At 36.7% G+C, this 17,346-nt stretch overlaps 1 protein-coding gene across 3 annotated transcripts in view; it reads left to right on the forward strand.

The window, feature by feature from the left end:
• Positions 1 to 17,346, forward strand: part of XRCC4 (X-ray repair cross complementing 4) — a 276,381-nt gene that overhangs the window by 14,520 nt on the left and 244,515 nt on the right. For all 3 annotated transcript variants that reach the window (XM_061151955.1, XM_061151953.1, XM_061151954.1), the window contains exon 2: positions 14,014 to 14,162. In XM_061151955.1, the coding sequence (XP_061007938.1) occupies positions 14,024 to 14,162 (139 nt within the window). In that variant the 5' untranslated portion in view covers positions 14,014 to 14,023. The remainder of the gene's footprint in view (positions 1 to 14,013; positions 14,163 to 17,346) is intronic.

Below are 17,346 nucleotides of genomic sequence, written 5' to 3' on the forward strand. Positions count from 1 at the left end.
AAACAAGTTATGTTAGGAGTTCTTTTTTTGAGCCATACATGTTTTCCCAAAGAATGTTTTCCTTTAGGATTTCATGAGTTCTCATTAGTAGAAGGATTGGCTCTCTACTGTGAAAATTCTTTGTTGTTAGAATAATCTAAAATAAAGTGGTTATTTGTGGAGAAGTTATAATAAGGTTGTATAAAAAACTTTGCCTCTACTTTTAGAGTCTGTACATGGGATATTTTGGGTTACATATCAACTGATGATTTAGAGTTGTGTTAATATATTGTGATACCTTGTTCATAGGTTAAGAAAAAACAGTTCAGTACCTTGATAGTTATAAAGGGAGCAATTCCAGAGAGGCTAAGAGCCGCGAAGTAAGCTGAGACTTATAAAGAGGCTGTTTAGGGTGGAGACTTAACCTTTAGGCAGTATGTTGGATAGATTTGTTTTTGAATGCACTTCTATCTTTACTACTCCTTGCTGAACTTCAGTTTTCTTATTTTAAAATGGTTCTGAAGACTACAGCAATATATATTAAGTTCCCAGCATAGTTCATTTTGTTCCATCACTGACAGTGCCATAGCTCGAGCTTTTAGGAGAAATGAATGATTTAGTAAAAGTTCTATCTGTATCATACAATATAATTAGTTATACATGTATCTTTATTTTTCTGTGTTTATCTAGTAGTTTTTGTTCCCAGATTATTACCAGTCTCTCATTTTTTCCTGAGTTGAAGAAATTATTAGATATTAAACCAGATATACCTGAACTGAATGTTTTCACTTAACTCTCTATGATCTTCATGTCTGAAGATATCCTAACTTGATTGAATCTTATTGTCATCAGTTAAATAGATATCTCTATTACAGAAAATTTCCAAACAAGGTTTAACCAAAAATTAGGCATTTTCAAATAACAACAGGTCTCCAAAATTGATTATGGCCTATTTGTACATGTTTTCTGAGCAAACAAGGTATCCTACTAAAAGATAGAAAATATTTAATACAACATTATTTTTGAAAGATTGATTATTTTAGTGTCTGGCTTTAGTTTGGAGTTAAGTCCCTTTTCATAATGAAAAACATTTACATCAGTGGGTATCTTTTTGGATATCTGTGTTTCTTTAATTTGTTGGACATTCTTGTATCTTGACCAAAGAGGAATATTCATGCAGGCAGAATTGAATTTACTAATATGCATTTCACTTGTTAATTAAAGGTAATTTTCAAGGCATTGGGGTAACATTATCAGTGTTTTTAGTGAATCTACCAGTTTATTATTGGTATTTCATTTTATGAACACAGGATTCCTCATGTGGACATATTCTTAATATCTCTTGTTTTTATATTGGGCCTATAATTTTTTTTAAACATCAGAAAATGTAGAAACTTCATATATTATCTACCATGTATTAACATCCCTCTTCCTTACTTTTTAATTAGTACTTTAGCTTCCATCTAGCAAAATTATATACCATCTTGTATTTTAGTTACAATTTTGTAGAACTCTATTTTGTCATGTGTTTGTAACTGAATTAAAAGCTTCTGAGGGAAGACAACATTGCTGCTTTTTTTTTTTTAATCTAGTGGGTTTCTTATTGAGCATAGTTTGTATACAGTGCTTCCTCAATGAATGTTTGACTGGTAATAGAGTGGACTTTTTGTAATTAACTTCCTTCAAATATATGTCAGTTCATTATTTCAACCTAATGAAAAGTTTGGTTTTCTTCTATGTACTGACTCTGAAAGCTTCCCAGGTGACAGTAGTGGTAAAAAGCCTTGCCTGTCAATGCAAGAGATGCAAGAGACATAGGTGCGATCCCTGGACCTGGATGATCACCTGGAAGAGGGCAACCCACTCCAGTATTCTTGCCTGGTGAATCCCATGGACAGAGAAGCCTAGCGGGCTACAGTCCATAGGGTTGCAGAGTTGGACACAACTGAAGTGACTTAACATACACACACACACACAGGCTTTGAAACTAACTTAACTTTGAATGATTTTTCAGGTCAGCTTTTTAGATTCTTCATTACAAAATTAAACTTTTCTGTTGTACAAAGTAGCTTCATTTGTTGCTAAGTATTCTGTTGATTTGGAGAAGGAAATGGCAACCCACTCCAGTATTCTTGCCTGCAGAATCCCAGGGACGGAGCAGCCTGGTGGGCTGCCATCTGTGGAGTCGCACAGAGTCGGACACGACTGAAGCGACTTAGCAGCAGCAGCAGCAGCATTCTGTTGATTCTTTGGGGAAAGTGTTTGTTTAAAAAAAATAAGTATTTCTTTTTTTTTCTAAGCAATGTGATATTTCTGACTTCTTCCTAATGAGAAAAATCAACACTGATAATTCTGTATGTAGTTTGAATATTGTTAATGACTTTTATTGTATTTTATAGGCATGAACATCTCTGATTCATTTCTATGTCAGAATCTTTTAAAGGATTTAGCTTCAAAATTGATGTTCTGTTGTAGTCAGAAGAAGACAATGGATTGAATATCTTTCTGATTAATATTCTGATTAATATGATTAATTTCTTAGCTGTACTGTGCTTAGTCATTCAGTTACATCCAACACTTTGCGACCCCATGACAGTAGCCTGGAAGGCTCCTCTATCCATGGGGATTCTCCAAGCAAGAATACTGGAGTGGGTTGCCATGCCCTCCTTCAGGATTTCTTCCCAACCCAGGGATCGAACTCAGGTCTCCTGCCTTGCAGGTAGATTCTTTACCATCTGAGCCACAGGAAGCCCAATTTCTTAGTTGTACAACCTTATTTTTTTGCTGCCTGCTACAGGTATTGGCTGCCAGATACTGCCATTACACAGTGTAGAAGCACAGACTCCAAAATCTTTATATCTTAATAACAAATGACTCTAATCTAGGTTAACTTCATTGCTTACTTTATTCAAATGTAGAGGTCCAAACATAGGAAGTCAACAGAGTGGTACTAGAATTCTGAAGCTGCCAAAGTTCCATTTCAAAAAGTCAGTAGATACATACTCTAAACTCACTGTTGAGCAATTCAGTGGGCATAATTCAGCTCAGAGCCTCTTCACTCAGGAGCAAGAGCTGGCAGAATCTCTCTGAATACAATGATCCTGATATCCTCCCCATATTATGTCTTCTTTCTTTTTCCTCCAGTTGGGGAATGAGATGATTGACAGTGAGATCCTTGGAGCCTGATCATAACTGCTTTCAGTGCTCCTAGACCTTGAAACAATGGATAGATATTCATAGGTATAGACTCGAGGTATTTATTTTAGGAGAGTAGATAGCATAAGCAAAAGTGCAGTTGCAAGGGTGGATACAGAATTCCTACTCACCTTTAGGTCTTAGACCTCATTTCCTCCAGAAAGCTTCCCATGACTGTCAGTCTGGGTGTGTCTAATCAGGGTTCCCTAGTTAACTCTTCTACCTCTTTGTGGCTCTTACCATGATGTTTTGTAACATGTGTTTATTTGACTCTCTCTTCATGAGATTATAAATGTTCTGAGGTCAGGGGATATGTCTATTTTATTCACAGATTTATTCCCAACACCTATCATGCTACCAGTTGTCAGGCAGGATCTAAATAAATGCTTGTGCTTGACTTGCCATGTTTCAAAAGTCACTCTATTTGTAAGAGGCCAACTTGGACCTTTTTAATCCAGTGACATTAGGAAAGGTCAGATTTCTTAGGTAAAGATTCTCTATTCCAAGAGTGTGGGGACAAAAGAATTAGTTTCCGAATTAGTAGAGGTTATACACCAATAGCCTTAAATAAAGCTGGACTAAGGCTGTTTTGTTTGGAACATTGGTGTGTTTTCCCCCACCATTTATCAGTTCCTCAATTCTCCGGCACCAACTGGGTATCCAGCAATTCAATTCAGTTCTGACACTGTCTGCCTGGAGTTAGTGTCAGTTTCCATAGGTTAAAGACTTCAGTCCCACAAGACTGCCCTGACTTCAGATGCCAGTCGCAAGTTCTGAGTCACCCATACTTCTGACGTGCAATAAATTGGAGGTTCCCATTGATTATCTTCTCAGGATTGATAATTTGTTAGAATGGCTTACAGAACTGAGGAAAATACTTTATTTTTATTTACTGGTTCAGTAAAAAGGATACAGCTGAGGAATGACCAAATGGAAGAAATGCATAGGGCAAGATTTGGAAGGTTAGAGTGCAGGTCTTCTGTGCATTGACTGGGTGAGCTGCTCCCCAGTATTTTGAGTTGTTCACCAGCCCAGTGGCATTCCCCCTGCCCCATTTCTTTGTTCCAACGGTTTTATAGAGCTCATTCTCCAGCTCCACACTTGTCTCTGGAGGTAGGGTGGGATTGAGGTTGAAAGTGCCAACCCTTTAATCTTTTGGCCTTCCTGATGACCAGCCATATCCTGAGGCTAGTGACCCACCCTAAGTCAGCTTATTACCATAAACACCGCTGGGTTTTATGACTACTGAAAAATGACTACTGGGAAAACCATAGCTTTGACTATTTGGATCTTCGTTGACAAAGTGATGTCTGCTTTTTAATATGCTGTCTAGATTTGTCATAACTTTCTTACAAGAAGCAAGTGTTTTTTTAATTTCAGGGCTGCATCTTTATGGGGTCACTTGTAGTTTCCCATTTGCCATCATCCCCACTCTTCATGCAATGAATGTGCATGGGCTTACACCTGACCTGCAGAGCTCTTGCAGACATTAATAATCACACTTTCAGTAAAATGTACGAGTCTTGGTTTAAAATTTAGGAATACAAATATTCATTCAATTTGAAAATGCATCACCTAGGGGGACTCAGAATGGAATCTTTTCTTTTATCTTGAAACCTCTTTTCACTAGAATTATCCAAAATATGTTCAGAGATGTGGTTGAAAATGTCTTAGACTCAGCAGTTATGGCAAAGAAGATAGGTATGTAATTATCCAATTAAGTAGGTAAGTCATGATGTCCTGTTTATATTAATAACTTAGTATTATTTGAAGCATGTGACATTCTCATCTTTATAGCTTAAAAATTGTTAAATATTGGCAATTTCATATGGTTCCTAAACATTTTTGTATGGCTGAATTAGGTAGTATCACCAGTTGAGGTTATGTCGTAGGGATTTTTTTGGGGGGAGTTAACTCTCATTTGTACCCCAGTCTTATCATTCATCCTCTTGTTTGCCATTAGAAAATAGGCCAATAAGTGAGTATAGTTGTAAATAAATGGTGGATTTGTGAGTGGGAGAAAAGTACAGTACAAGTCTTGTCTTGTTTCCATATAAGTGCTTTTAGTTACATTTCAGATGAGCAGCACATTTTTCAAGTAGAAAAGACTGTTGTGTGATCAGACCACCCAAAATGGCTGTTCTCTTGCTTTGTACATCCCCTGCTCAAATAGGGCCTGCTTCACTTGACTGACCTTCTTACATACTTGCCCCCAGCCCCAGTTAGTGACTGTTTTTATCAAAGGGATGGTGAGGGGGTATGCTCCTCTGCTACTTTCCCTGAGGAGTTCGTCTGATGTCAGTTTCCCCTATATATACCCATTGAATGCAGAGTTCCAAAGAATAGCAAGGAGAGATAAGAAAGCCTTCCTCAGTGACCAATGCAAACAAATAAAAGAAAACAATAGAATGGGAAAGACTAGAGATCTCTTTAAGAAAATTAGAGATACCAAACAAGGAAACATTTCATACAAAGGTGGGCACAATAAAGTACAGAAATGGTATGGACCTAACAGAAGCAGAAGATATTAAGAAGAGGTGCCAAGAATACACAGAAGAACTACACACAAAAGATCTTCACGACCCAGATAATCATGATGGTGTGATCACTCACCTAGAGCCAGACATCCTGGAATGTGAAGTCAAGTGGGCCTTAGGCAGCACCACTACAAACAAAGCTAGTGGAGGTGATGGAATTCCAGTTGAGCTATTTCAAATCCTAAAAGATGATGCTGTGAAAGTGCTGCAGTCAATATGCCAGCAAATTTGGAAAACTCAGCAGTGGCCAACAGGACTGGAAAAGGTCAGTTTTCATTCCAATTCCAAAGAAAGGCAGTGCTAAAGAATGTTCAAACTATTGCACAATTGCACTCATCTCACATGCTAGCAAAGTAATGTTCAAAATTCTCCAAGGTAAGCTTCAACAAGTTCACGTGAACCTTGAACTTCCAGACGTTCAAGCTGGATTTAGAAAAGGCAGAGGAACCAGACATCAAATTGCCAACATCCGCTGGATCATAGAAAAAGTAAGAGATTTCCAGAAAAATACATACTTCTGCTTTATTGACTACGCCAAAACCTTTGACTGTGTGGATCACAAAAGATTGTGGAAAATTCTTAAAGAGATGGGAATAGCAGACCACCTTACCTGTCTCCTGAGATATCTGTATGCAGGTCAAGAAGCAACAGTGAGGACCTGACATGAAACAACAGACTGGTTTCAAATAGGGAAAGGAGTACATCAAGGCTGTATATTGTCACCCTCCTTATTTAACTTCTATGCAGAGTTCAGTTCAGTCGGTCAGTCATGTCCGACTCTGCGACCCCATGAACCACAGCACGCCAGGCCTCCCTATCCATCACCAACTGCCGGGAGTCTGCCCAAACCCATGTCCTTTGAGTCAGTGATGCCATCCAACTGTCTCATCCTCTGTCAGCTCCTTCTCCTCCTGCCCTCAATCTTTCCTAGCATTAGGGTCTTTTCAAATGAGTCAGATCTTTGCATCAGGTGGCCAAAGTATTGGAGCTTCAGCTTCAACATCAGTCCTTCCAGTGAACACCCAGGACTGATCTCCTTTAGGATGGACTGGTTGGATCTTCTTGCAGTCCAGTTCAATTCAGTTCAGTTCAGTTCAGTCGCTCAGTCATGTCTGACTCTCTGCGACCCCATGAATCGCAGTACGCCAGGCCTCCCTGTCCATCATCAACTCCCAGAGTTTACTCAAATTCATGCCCATCGAGTTGGTGATGCCATCCAGCCATCTCATCCTGTCGTCCCCTTCTCCTCCTGCCCCCAATCCCTCCCAGCACCAGGGTCTTTTCCTATGAGTCAACTCTTCGCATGAGGTGGCCAAAGTATTGGAGTTTCAGCTTCAGCATCAGTCCAAGGGACTCAACAGTCTTCTCCAACACCACAGTTCAAAAGCATCAATTCTTCGGTGCTCAGCTTTCTTTATAGTCCAACTCTCACATCCATACATGACTACTGGAAAAACCATAGCCTTTACTAGGTGGACCTTTGTAGGAAAAGTAATGTCTCTCCTTTATAATATGCTGTCTAGGTTAGTCATAACTTTGCTTCCAAGGAGTAAGCGTCTTTTAATTTCATGGCTGCAATCACCATCTGCAGTGATTTTGGAGCCCCCCAAAATAAAGTCAGTCACTGTTTCCACTGTTTCCCCATCTATTTTCCATGAAGTGATGGGACCAAATGCCATGATCTTAGTTTTTTGAATGTTGAGTTTAAGCCAACCTTTTCACTCTCTTCCTTAATGGATGGTATTTCAAATAGGAGTCTCTTCATTCTTTCTAAAATTTAATATGAGCAAGGTGTCAAAATTTTAAGACCTAAGGGGTCATAATTGCTAAATTTTTAGTGAGAAAGTACTGTTGCTTAAGATAATATATTTCACAAAATGTCTTATCTCTTAATTTTTGTTGTGTCATTCTCTTATGTACTCTGCCATTAGAACTGAGGTATTCTTGTGAACATTTAGAAAGTTTCCACAATATTAAGTATACTCTCGTTCTTTCTCCCAAGGTTACTGGTAATCAGAGTATCCATGTGATGAATATAAAGAAAGTCATAGTCTTGGAACTTTGAGTCCAATTTTATGGGTGTTTTGGACCTAGGTCTTAGATTATACATGGGGGAATTTATTCAGGCCATTTTATTGTTTTTTAATACTCCATTGGATAAGAGAAAGAAAAGTAGAGGAAGTAGAATTTTAACAAATCACTGAAACTAATGATTATTAATGGTGTTTGCAAAAGATAAGCAGAAGAAATGAGCAGTAATATGATAATCTGGAATGCTGGCAGCTGGCATTCCAGACTCATAAGGGATAATTGAGAATAGTCTATAGTCATGGCAAAGATGCCTTAGATTTTAGACTTATTTTATAGTTCTAGTACTTTATTCCTAAAGCATCAGATTGTTTATTTAATGTCTTCCTTGAAAGTCAGCTGTATATTACAAATTTTTGTTCAAGATTATACCAACAGTCTTAATTAAATTTTACTCTTACTTAGGGTAACCAGCCGTCTTAGTTTGCCTGGGGTTGTTGAGAGATTTTCTAGGATGTGAGACTTTCAGTGTTAAAACTGGGAAAATCTCAGGGAATCTTGGACAGATGGTCACCTTCCTTCATTTCAAAATTAACTGAGTGAAGAAAATCCCGATATTAGATAGTTATTTAATAACCCTGTAAATTCTTTACCCTTAAAGTTTAGAAAATTTTAATTTGAAAATGTTATTTCAGGAAAGCATTTCTTCTATAGAAGGTTAATTTTGTTTTCATTGCTTTGGCATTTTAAATGTAAATGATTTCTTGGTCATTTTTCAAAAAGACCTTAATATACCCTTTGGTCAAGAAGATAGCAACAACCAGCAAGATGATATGCTATTAATAATGAAAATGGTAGAAATAAACTAATTAAAAATACTCAGTGTGGGAATTCTGATAAGATAAGCATGGATAATCAGTGCTTTTATTTTATTATTATTATTTTTAATCAGTGCTTTTAAAAAAGTACTAAACAAATAAGAAAATAGTCCTCTTCTTTTCTGAAATTATTGTGTGATGTTTGTTTTAAAAGTAAATAGCCCAGTGACTGTTGCATAAACCTTTCTTTCCTTTTTATCTAGTAGTTATATATAGTCCTGTCCTTGAATGTTTGTAGTATGATAGAATTTTAAAAACTTTTATCGCCACACTTTTGGTTTACAATTTATATATTTTTCTTTTCCTCTTTTTCTTTTTTTTTAAAGGAAGGTCAAACAAAATAGTGTGATCAGGCATCTAATTACAGACTATTAACAGCATGGGCTGTGTGCTAATCTTTATTCTGAACTCACTTTAGGTATCAGCCTACTTTTCTCAACAAGGGGGCACTTAAGTTAATTGCTTCATTAGAAACATGCATTTAGCCTTTTCTGATCTGTAAGTACAACTCCTTGGCTTAGCTGCAGAAGTTTGAACACCTGCAGCCCAAGCAGCCTGAAAGGAAGCCATAACTTACTATAAAGGAAAAGGAAAGAAGCTCAAGTTCAAAATGGTGTTATCAATGATACAGTGTAGTCCCTAACTTGAGCTGACCTAAGAGACTTGGCTTCTGCTTGGCTTCTTATCAGCATCCAAAAGGGCATACAAAATTCTTTGTAAACTAATTTAAAAAGCGTCTTGTTTATTCAGAAGCAACTGTGAATGGTATTTGTTCAGAGTCTAGATCACATCAATTGCATACCAGCCAACAACTTATTTCTCTTCTAAGAGAGAAGCCAAGTATCAAAGATACAAAGTACTAAAGATAAGCTTCTCAATTCTCAACTGTTCTGAGCTCTCAATAAAGCTACTGATGTACAAATTGGGGTGGGACCCAACTGTTTCCACCTGCAAGCTTGTCTTAGATCCTTGGCTCTGGCTGGGAGAGGTGCTGATACCAGTCTGACCTTTAGTGCCCTTAGAAAACAAAACACAGGCTTTCTTGTGGCCCTGATCAATCAGTCTTTCCAAAGAGGATTCCACCCCCTTTCTTCAAGTACTAGTCTTGGGGCAAAAAACCCCATGGCTATTTCCGTTAAAAGTGCTGGTGAAAGCAAAGAGATCCTTGATTTGCTCTTACTGAATCTTAAAAGACATTCCAAGTCATCTTTTTTTCTGTTTCTGTGGTTGAGTCTTAGAAATTTTGTATTTTATATTTAATGAGATGGTGACCTCAGTAAGTAACTGAATGAAGTGCTTTCAAAATTGGTTCAAATAGTATATTATAAGGAAATTAAGACTCAGTTGATATAAGGAAAACATTTATAAGGCTATTGAGCCATAAAATACTTATAGGATACTGAGTTGTCAAATTTGGACTTTTAATATATCAAGTCCTTAAGTGTGGTAACGTCCAAAATTTCAAATATGAGTTTACTAGAGTAAATTAGAGTAAATATGAGTTTACTCGAATCTTTAAAATAAAATCATTTATTTTGCTTTCATTTAGTTTATTTAGTTTGGGCATTCGGTTTATTTTCTGTGGTGAGTATCTAGAGTTAATCAGAAAATTGGAAAATATCTCAAACATAAATAATTCAAAGATCTCAAAACTAATATGACCCCTAAAAGTCTTTTTAACATTATTGAGATTAAAGCCTTTTATGTTATTGTGGAAAGTAGGATTTACTGATAGGCATCTGGAATATTGAATTTTAAGTTATTTTTTTCTATGATTAGATATGTGTTACTTGTTTCAAACCAGCTAAGAAATCGCAGTGATACCAATTGCTGTTTTAGGATATTTCTGAGTTGCAGTAATGGTAACAATAGCCAGAGTTCTTCAGGCACATTTTAAGAAGAAATGGTCTATATAAGTGTGTGTGTATCTTTGTGTGTGTATGTACATTCTGTAGAGGCAAAAAAAAAAAAAAAAAAAATGGCCTATATCAGTAGTCTGTGTTACCTTCTGCCCTCCCAGGATTGTGGGATTTGGGTCCATTAGAATTACGTAAGCTTCTAAGTCTTTTTCAATGATTGGCATAGAAAAGCAGTAACACATTTTCCAGTCATTTTCAAATTTGGGAATTACAGAGCATGTGGGGTAATTTACTGCATGTTTAGTATATTCACTTATTGATTTAAAAGAAAATATTTACAAGTGGATGAAGCATTTCAGAATTAAGTACCTCTAGGCCAAGAAGACCTCAATGTAGGAAAAATGGACTAAATGAAATATTTAAACATAATTATATTTTTTTCAGTGATTATGTTGTAGTCAAACCTACAAATTTACATATTTAAAATATGTTAACATACTTAATTGATGTGACTGCAAGTATGGTTATCTTATAACTGTTTTTTCACTGGGAAGAAGAATAATTTCTGAGTAAACTTTAGGTAGATATTATTGCTAATTCATCAAGTTAGAGGTATATTACACTCTTAATTTTAGATTTTTTTTTCTTTCATTCTGGCCATTTCTCTGCTTCCTTGTACTTTTTATTTAAGATAGTACAGCTCTAGCAGTCTATAATTAAGCATGCCTCTCAACTCCCTAGCAGATAGAGAAATCAGCTTAGTTTTGGAAAGAGCTGACAGAATGAGTTATTTTTATTTTCATATTCACTTGTTGAGAGAAATATGATGCTTTATTTATGAGAACATAATAGTTTTAAATTGAGAAAGCAAATTAAAATAGCTTAACAGTTTGGCTTTGATGAAAACTTACCAGTTACTAATGAAATAGCAATTAATAATTTACCTTTGGAATATCATATTATTTAAATTGGTCATAATAATTTGAGACAATTTTATACTCTTCCCCCAAATAAAAGATTGGAGAGTATTCTTTTACCTTTTTTAGGATCATCTGGTAAGAGATTCATGCTATGTGATTAAAGAATAATTCTCTCTAGTTTTTCATGTTTGAAGTGTGTACATTGTTCCTGGTTTGGACTTTTTATGTTTTTTCTTGGCATATTTGTAACTTTTATGGTATTTCTTTAGTTTTGTTTGTCAGCTTCTATAGCTTGTTGTGCCGTGCCGTGCTTCATTGAGCAGTCATGTCCAACTCTTTGTGACCCCATGGACACGTGGGGATCCTGTTCAGTGCCTCTGTTCATGGGGATTCTCCAGGCAGGAATACTGGAGTGGATTGCCATGTCCTGGATCCATGATCCAGGGGATCTTCCCAACCTAGGGATTGAACCCAGGTCTCTCACATTGCAGGCGAATTTTTTACTGCCTGAGCCACTAGGGAAGCCCAAGAATAGTAGTAGCCTATCTTTTCTCCAGGGGATCTTTCCAACGTAGGGATTGAACCAGGGTCTTCTGCATTGCAGGTGGATTCTTTACCAGCTGAGCTACCAGGAAAGCCCTTCTATAGCTTAAGGTTTTGCAAAGGACTCTCTTGGTACCCTTATGACTTAAATGGTGGTACGAGCAATGCACCCACCTAATAATAGCAATTGATGTCCGAGAAGCTTGTTTCTAATGGCAAGCCACAGAAGTCCAATGCTTCAGCTTGTTCTACTCAACGCTTCACATAAATGATTTTAATACTTAGAGGTTTATCGAACTTTTAAATGGCAAAGCCATAGAGAGATTATGAATGTGTTGAATCACAGTAACAGAATCACTATTCAGTGTAACCTTGACAAGCCAAATATATAATATGAAATTGCACACCTGCAAAGAACAAACAAAACAAAAATTGAATTTTGTACACATATTCAGTCACATGATTTATGACTAAGGTAACCTAGCATTGCAGAAAGACAGGACAGTCTTTAATACATAGTACTGGGTCAATTAGATATCCACATGGAAAAAATCTAGTTTGATCTCTTCTTGACAATTGATGTACAAAATTCAGTTCCAGATGAATTGTGGATCTAAATATGAAACATACAGTTATAAAACTTATAGATAAACATAGGAGAACATCCATATGGTCCATATAGTCAAAGCTATGGTCTTTCCAGTAGTCATATACAATGTAAGAGTTGGACTGTACAGAAGGCTGAGTGCCAAAGAATTGATGCTTTCGAATTGTGGTGCTGGAGAAGACTCTTCAGAGTCCCTTGGACTCCAAGGAGATCAAACCAATCAATTGTAAAGGAAATCAAACCTGAATATTCATTGTAAGGATTTATGCTGAAGCTGAAGCTCCAATACTTTGGCCACCTGATGTAAAGAACTGACTCGTTAGAAAAGACACTGATGCTGGGAAAGATTGAAGGCAAAAGAAGAGGGTGGCAGAGGATTTCAGTAAGAACGTCAATATGAAAAATACAACTTAATAAAAGCATTGGCAAGATTTAACAGATATTCCTCAAAGCAGGATGTTCAAAGTGCAATCAAGATATGAAGAGAATTCAACATCTTTAGTAATTATGGAAATGTGAATAAACCACAATGTAGTATTACATACCCACCAAAATGGCTAAAATTATAAAGATGGGAAATGTTTCTAGGAATATGGAGTGATCAGAACTCTCATATACCAAGTGTGTAAATTGGTACAAACCTTTTAGACAATTTTTGGCTGTATGGTACTAAAACTGAGCATATGCTTACCCTCTAATTCACAAATTACATGCATAAACTCATAGATATATACCCAACAGAAAAACTTAGATATTTGCTAGCATGTCTGTGGCAGCACTATTTGTGATAGTCAAAACCTGGAATGTACTCAAATGGATTGGATAAGTGGATAAATAATTGTACCATATTATTGAATATTGTACAATTGTGAGCATGATCTACAACTCTTAAGAAACCATATGGATGCATTTCTTAAACATAATGCTGAACAAAAGAACCCAGACACAAATAAAATGCTGTATTACATTTATGTGAAAGTGCAAAAATAAAACTCAAATCTCAGTCAGTTAAGAAAGTGGTTTTGGGGGACATAGTGACTGGAAGGGGGCTGTTGTAATAATGAGTTCTGGGATCATCATGTGCTGCTTCTTGATCTAGGTACTGCTTATATGGATTTGTTCAGTTGAAAATCTTCCAAGTTGGATTTTAGATATATGTACTTCTGCCTTGATATAAATACTTCAATATTAAGTTTTTTAAATGTTGACAATAGTAATTTTTATTCAGCTATATGACTTGCACAAATCATTTGTCATTTATGAGTCTCTGCTTTTCTTATTGGTTACAATTGTGAATTGATATTGAATAGAACTGTGATTTACTGAGTTTATGGTTGGCTATTAAACAACTTTTTGTTTTATGTATTTCCTTAGTGCTTTGTATAACTCAAGAGACCAATACAGAAAAGTCACTATTTGATAGTCACAGTTTCTCACAAAAATATTTATTTTTTTCTTTTATGACAGGTGATCAGAAATGGAAAGAAAAGTAAGCAGAATCTGTCTTGCTTCTGAACCTGATATAATTCATTTTCTACAAGTTGCTTGGGAGAAAACACTAGGATCTGGTTTTGTTATTACACTTACTGATGGGCAGTCAGCATGGACTGGGACAGGTAATATTACAAGTGAATTTTTTAAAGAAAAATTAATGTAATTGCTATATTTCAGTCCTCAGTGATACTTCAAATTAAATATTTAATTGATATTGGTTAAAATTAACATTTACTTGTTATTGCTGTCCAATTTACACATAGATTTGTAATTTTAATGCTGTTTTCTATAAGTGACATTAATAGAAATGAGGAAAAATACCCTTTTGAGTCATAGTACTTAATCAGAGTTTTAAAAATTATCTCTTTATATGAAACATATAAAATAGTATTTTTTATATGTATCGTTTCTTAGCACCCCAGGGAAATGCTGAAAGAAACAGGAAGGTGAATTAGGTAGGCCAAAGCTTGGGAAAGTGGAGTGGTGTTTGTTTTCTTTATATTTCATATTTTGTTTGAATTATTTTCCAGTGAACATACACTACATTTGTAACAAAATGAAACAGAACTGTTTAATAATAGCTTAAAATTTTGTAAACCAAGGTTCAAACCCACATGTGGGTTTTTGGCTATTATTTTTTGAAATAGACTTTTGATTTTTTTGTCTTTGGTAATAACTGGATTAAAGATTTACTGATCTTGGCCCCGCCCATTAAAGCAAGACCCAGTTTTCCCCACAGTCAGTCTCTCCCTTCAGGAAGATTCCATAAGACTCTTATCCTTATCTCTCAGAGGAGGGACAGACAGAATGGAAGCCACAATCACAGAAAACTAATCAAACTGATCACATGGACCACAGCCTTGGCTAACTCATTGAAACTATGAGCCATGCCGTTTAGGGCCATCCAAGATGGACAGGTGATGGTGGAGAGTTCTGACAAAACGTGGTCCTTTGGAGAGGGGAATGGCAAACCACTTCAGCATTCTTGCTTTGAGAATCCCATGAACAGTACGAAAAGGCAAAAAGATAGGACACCAAAAGATGAACTCCCCAGGTCCGGTAGGTGCCCAATATGCTACTGGAATGAAGAAATAACTCCAGAAAGAAAAAATAAATGGCGCCAAAGCAAAAACAACACCCATTTGTGGATGCAACTGGTGATGGAAGTAACGTACAATGCTGTATAGAACAATATTGCGTAGGAACCTGCAATGTTAGGTCCAAGAAAGTAAATTAGACATGGTCAAACAGGAAATGGCAAGAGTGAACATTTTAGGAATCAGTGAGATAAAATTGAATGGGTGAATTTAACTCAGGTGACCATTATACCTACTACTGTGGGCAAGAATCCCTTAGAAGAAATGGAGTAGCCCTCATAGTCAATAAGAGTCTGAAATGCAGTACTTGGGTGCAATCTCAAAAATGAAAGAATGATCTCTGTTTGTTTCCAAGGCAAACCATTCAATATCACAGTAATCCAAGCCTATTCTCAAACAGTAAAGCTGAAGAAACTGAAGTTGAACAGTTCTATGAAGAACCTATAAGACCTTCTAGAACTAACACCCGAAAAAGATACCCTTTTCTTTATAGGGGACTGGAATGCAAAAGTAGGATGTCAAGAGATACCTGGAGTAACAGGCAAAGTTGGCCTTGGAGTACAAAATGAAACAGGACATAGGCTAACAGAGTTTTGCCAAGAGAATACACTTGTCATAGCAAACACCCTCTTCCAGCAACACAAGAGAAGACTCTACACATGGACATCACCAGATGGTCGATACGAAAATCAGATTGATTACATTCTTTGCAGCCAAAGATGGAGAAGCTCTATACAGTCAGCAAAAACAAGACTGGGAGCTGACTGTGCCTCAGATCATGAACTCCTTATTGCCAAATTTAGACTTAAATTGAAGAAAGTGGGGAAAACCATTAGACGATTCAGGTATGACCTAAATCAAATCCCTTTCAACTGTACAGTGGAAGTGACAAATAGATTCAAGGGATTAGATCTGATAGAGAACCTGAAGAAATATGGATGGAGGTTCATGACATTGTACAAGAGGCAGTGATTGAGACTATCCCCAAGAAGAAGAAATGCAAAAAGGCAAAATGGTTGTCTGAGGAGGCCTTACAAATAGCTGTGAAAAGAAGAGAAGTGAAAGCCAAAGGAGAAAGGAAAGATATACCCATTTGAATGGAGAATTCCAAAAAATAGCAAGGAGAGATAAGAAAGCCTTCCTCAGTGATCAGTGCAAAGAAATACAGGAAGACAACAGAATGAGAAAGACTAGCGATCTCTTCAAGAAAATTAGAGATACCAAGGGAACATTTCGTGCAAAGATGGGCACAATAAAGGACAGAAATGGTATGGACCTAACAGAAGCAGAAGATATTAAGAAGAGGTGGCAAGAATACAAAGAAGAACTATACATAAAAGATCTTCATGACCCAGATAATCACAATGGTGTGATCTCTCACCTAGAGCCAGCCATCCTAGAATGTGAAGTCAAGTGGGCCTTAGGAAGCATTACTATGAACAAAGCTAGTGGAGGTGATGGAATTCCAGTTGAGCTATTTCAAATCCCAAAAGATGATGCTGTGAAAGTGCTGCAGTCAATATGCCAGCAAATTTGGAAAACTCAGCAGTGGTCACAGGACTGGAAAAGGTCAGTTTTCATTCCAATTCCAAAGTAAGACAATGCCAAAGTATGTTCAAACTACTGCTCAATTGCACTCATCTCACATGCTAGCAAAGTAATGCTGAAAATTCTCCAATTCAGCCTTCAACAATACATGAACCGTGAACTTCCAGGTAGTCAAGCTGGATTTTGAGAAGGCAGAGGAGCCACAGATCAAATTGCCAACATCAGATTCAGAAAAGCAAGAGATTTCCACAAAAACATGTACTTCTACTTTATTGACCACACCAAAGCCTTTGACTGTGTGGATCACAACAAACTGTGGAAAATTCTTGAAGAGATGGGAATAGCAGACTACCCTATCTGCTTCCTGAAAAATTTGTGTGCAGGTCAAGAAGCAACAGTTAGAACTGGACATGGCACAACAGACTGGTTCCAAATTGGGTAAGGTTATGTCAAGGCTGTATATTATCACTGTGCTTATTTAACTTATATGCAGAGTACATCATGCGAACTGCTGGGCTGGATGAAGCACAAGCTGGAATCAAGATTGCCGGTAGAAATATCAATAACCTCAGATATGCAAATGACACCACCCTTATAGCAGAAAGTGAAGAAGAACTAAAGAGCCTCTTGATGAAAGTAAAAGAAGAGAGTGAAAAAGTAG

Source organism: Dama dama, chromosome 9 (assembly GCF_033118175.1).
Source record: "Dama dama isolate Ldn47 chromosome 9, ASM3311817v1, whole genome shotgun sequence".
Classification (NCBI taxonomy): Eukaryota; Metazoa; Chordata; class Mammalia; order Artiodactyla; family Cervidae; genus Dama; species Dama dama.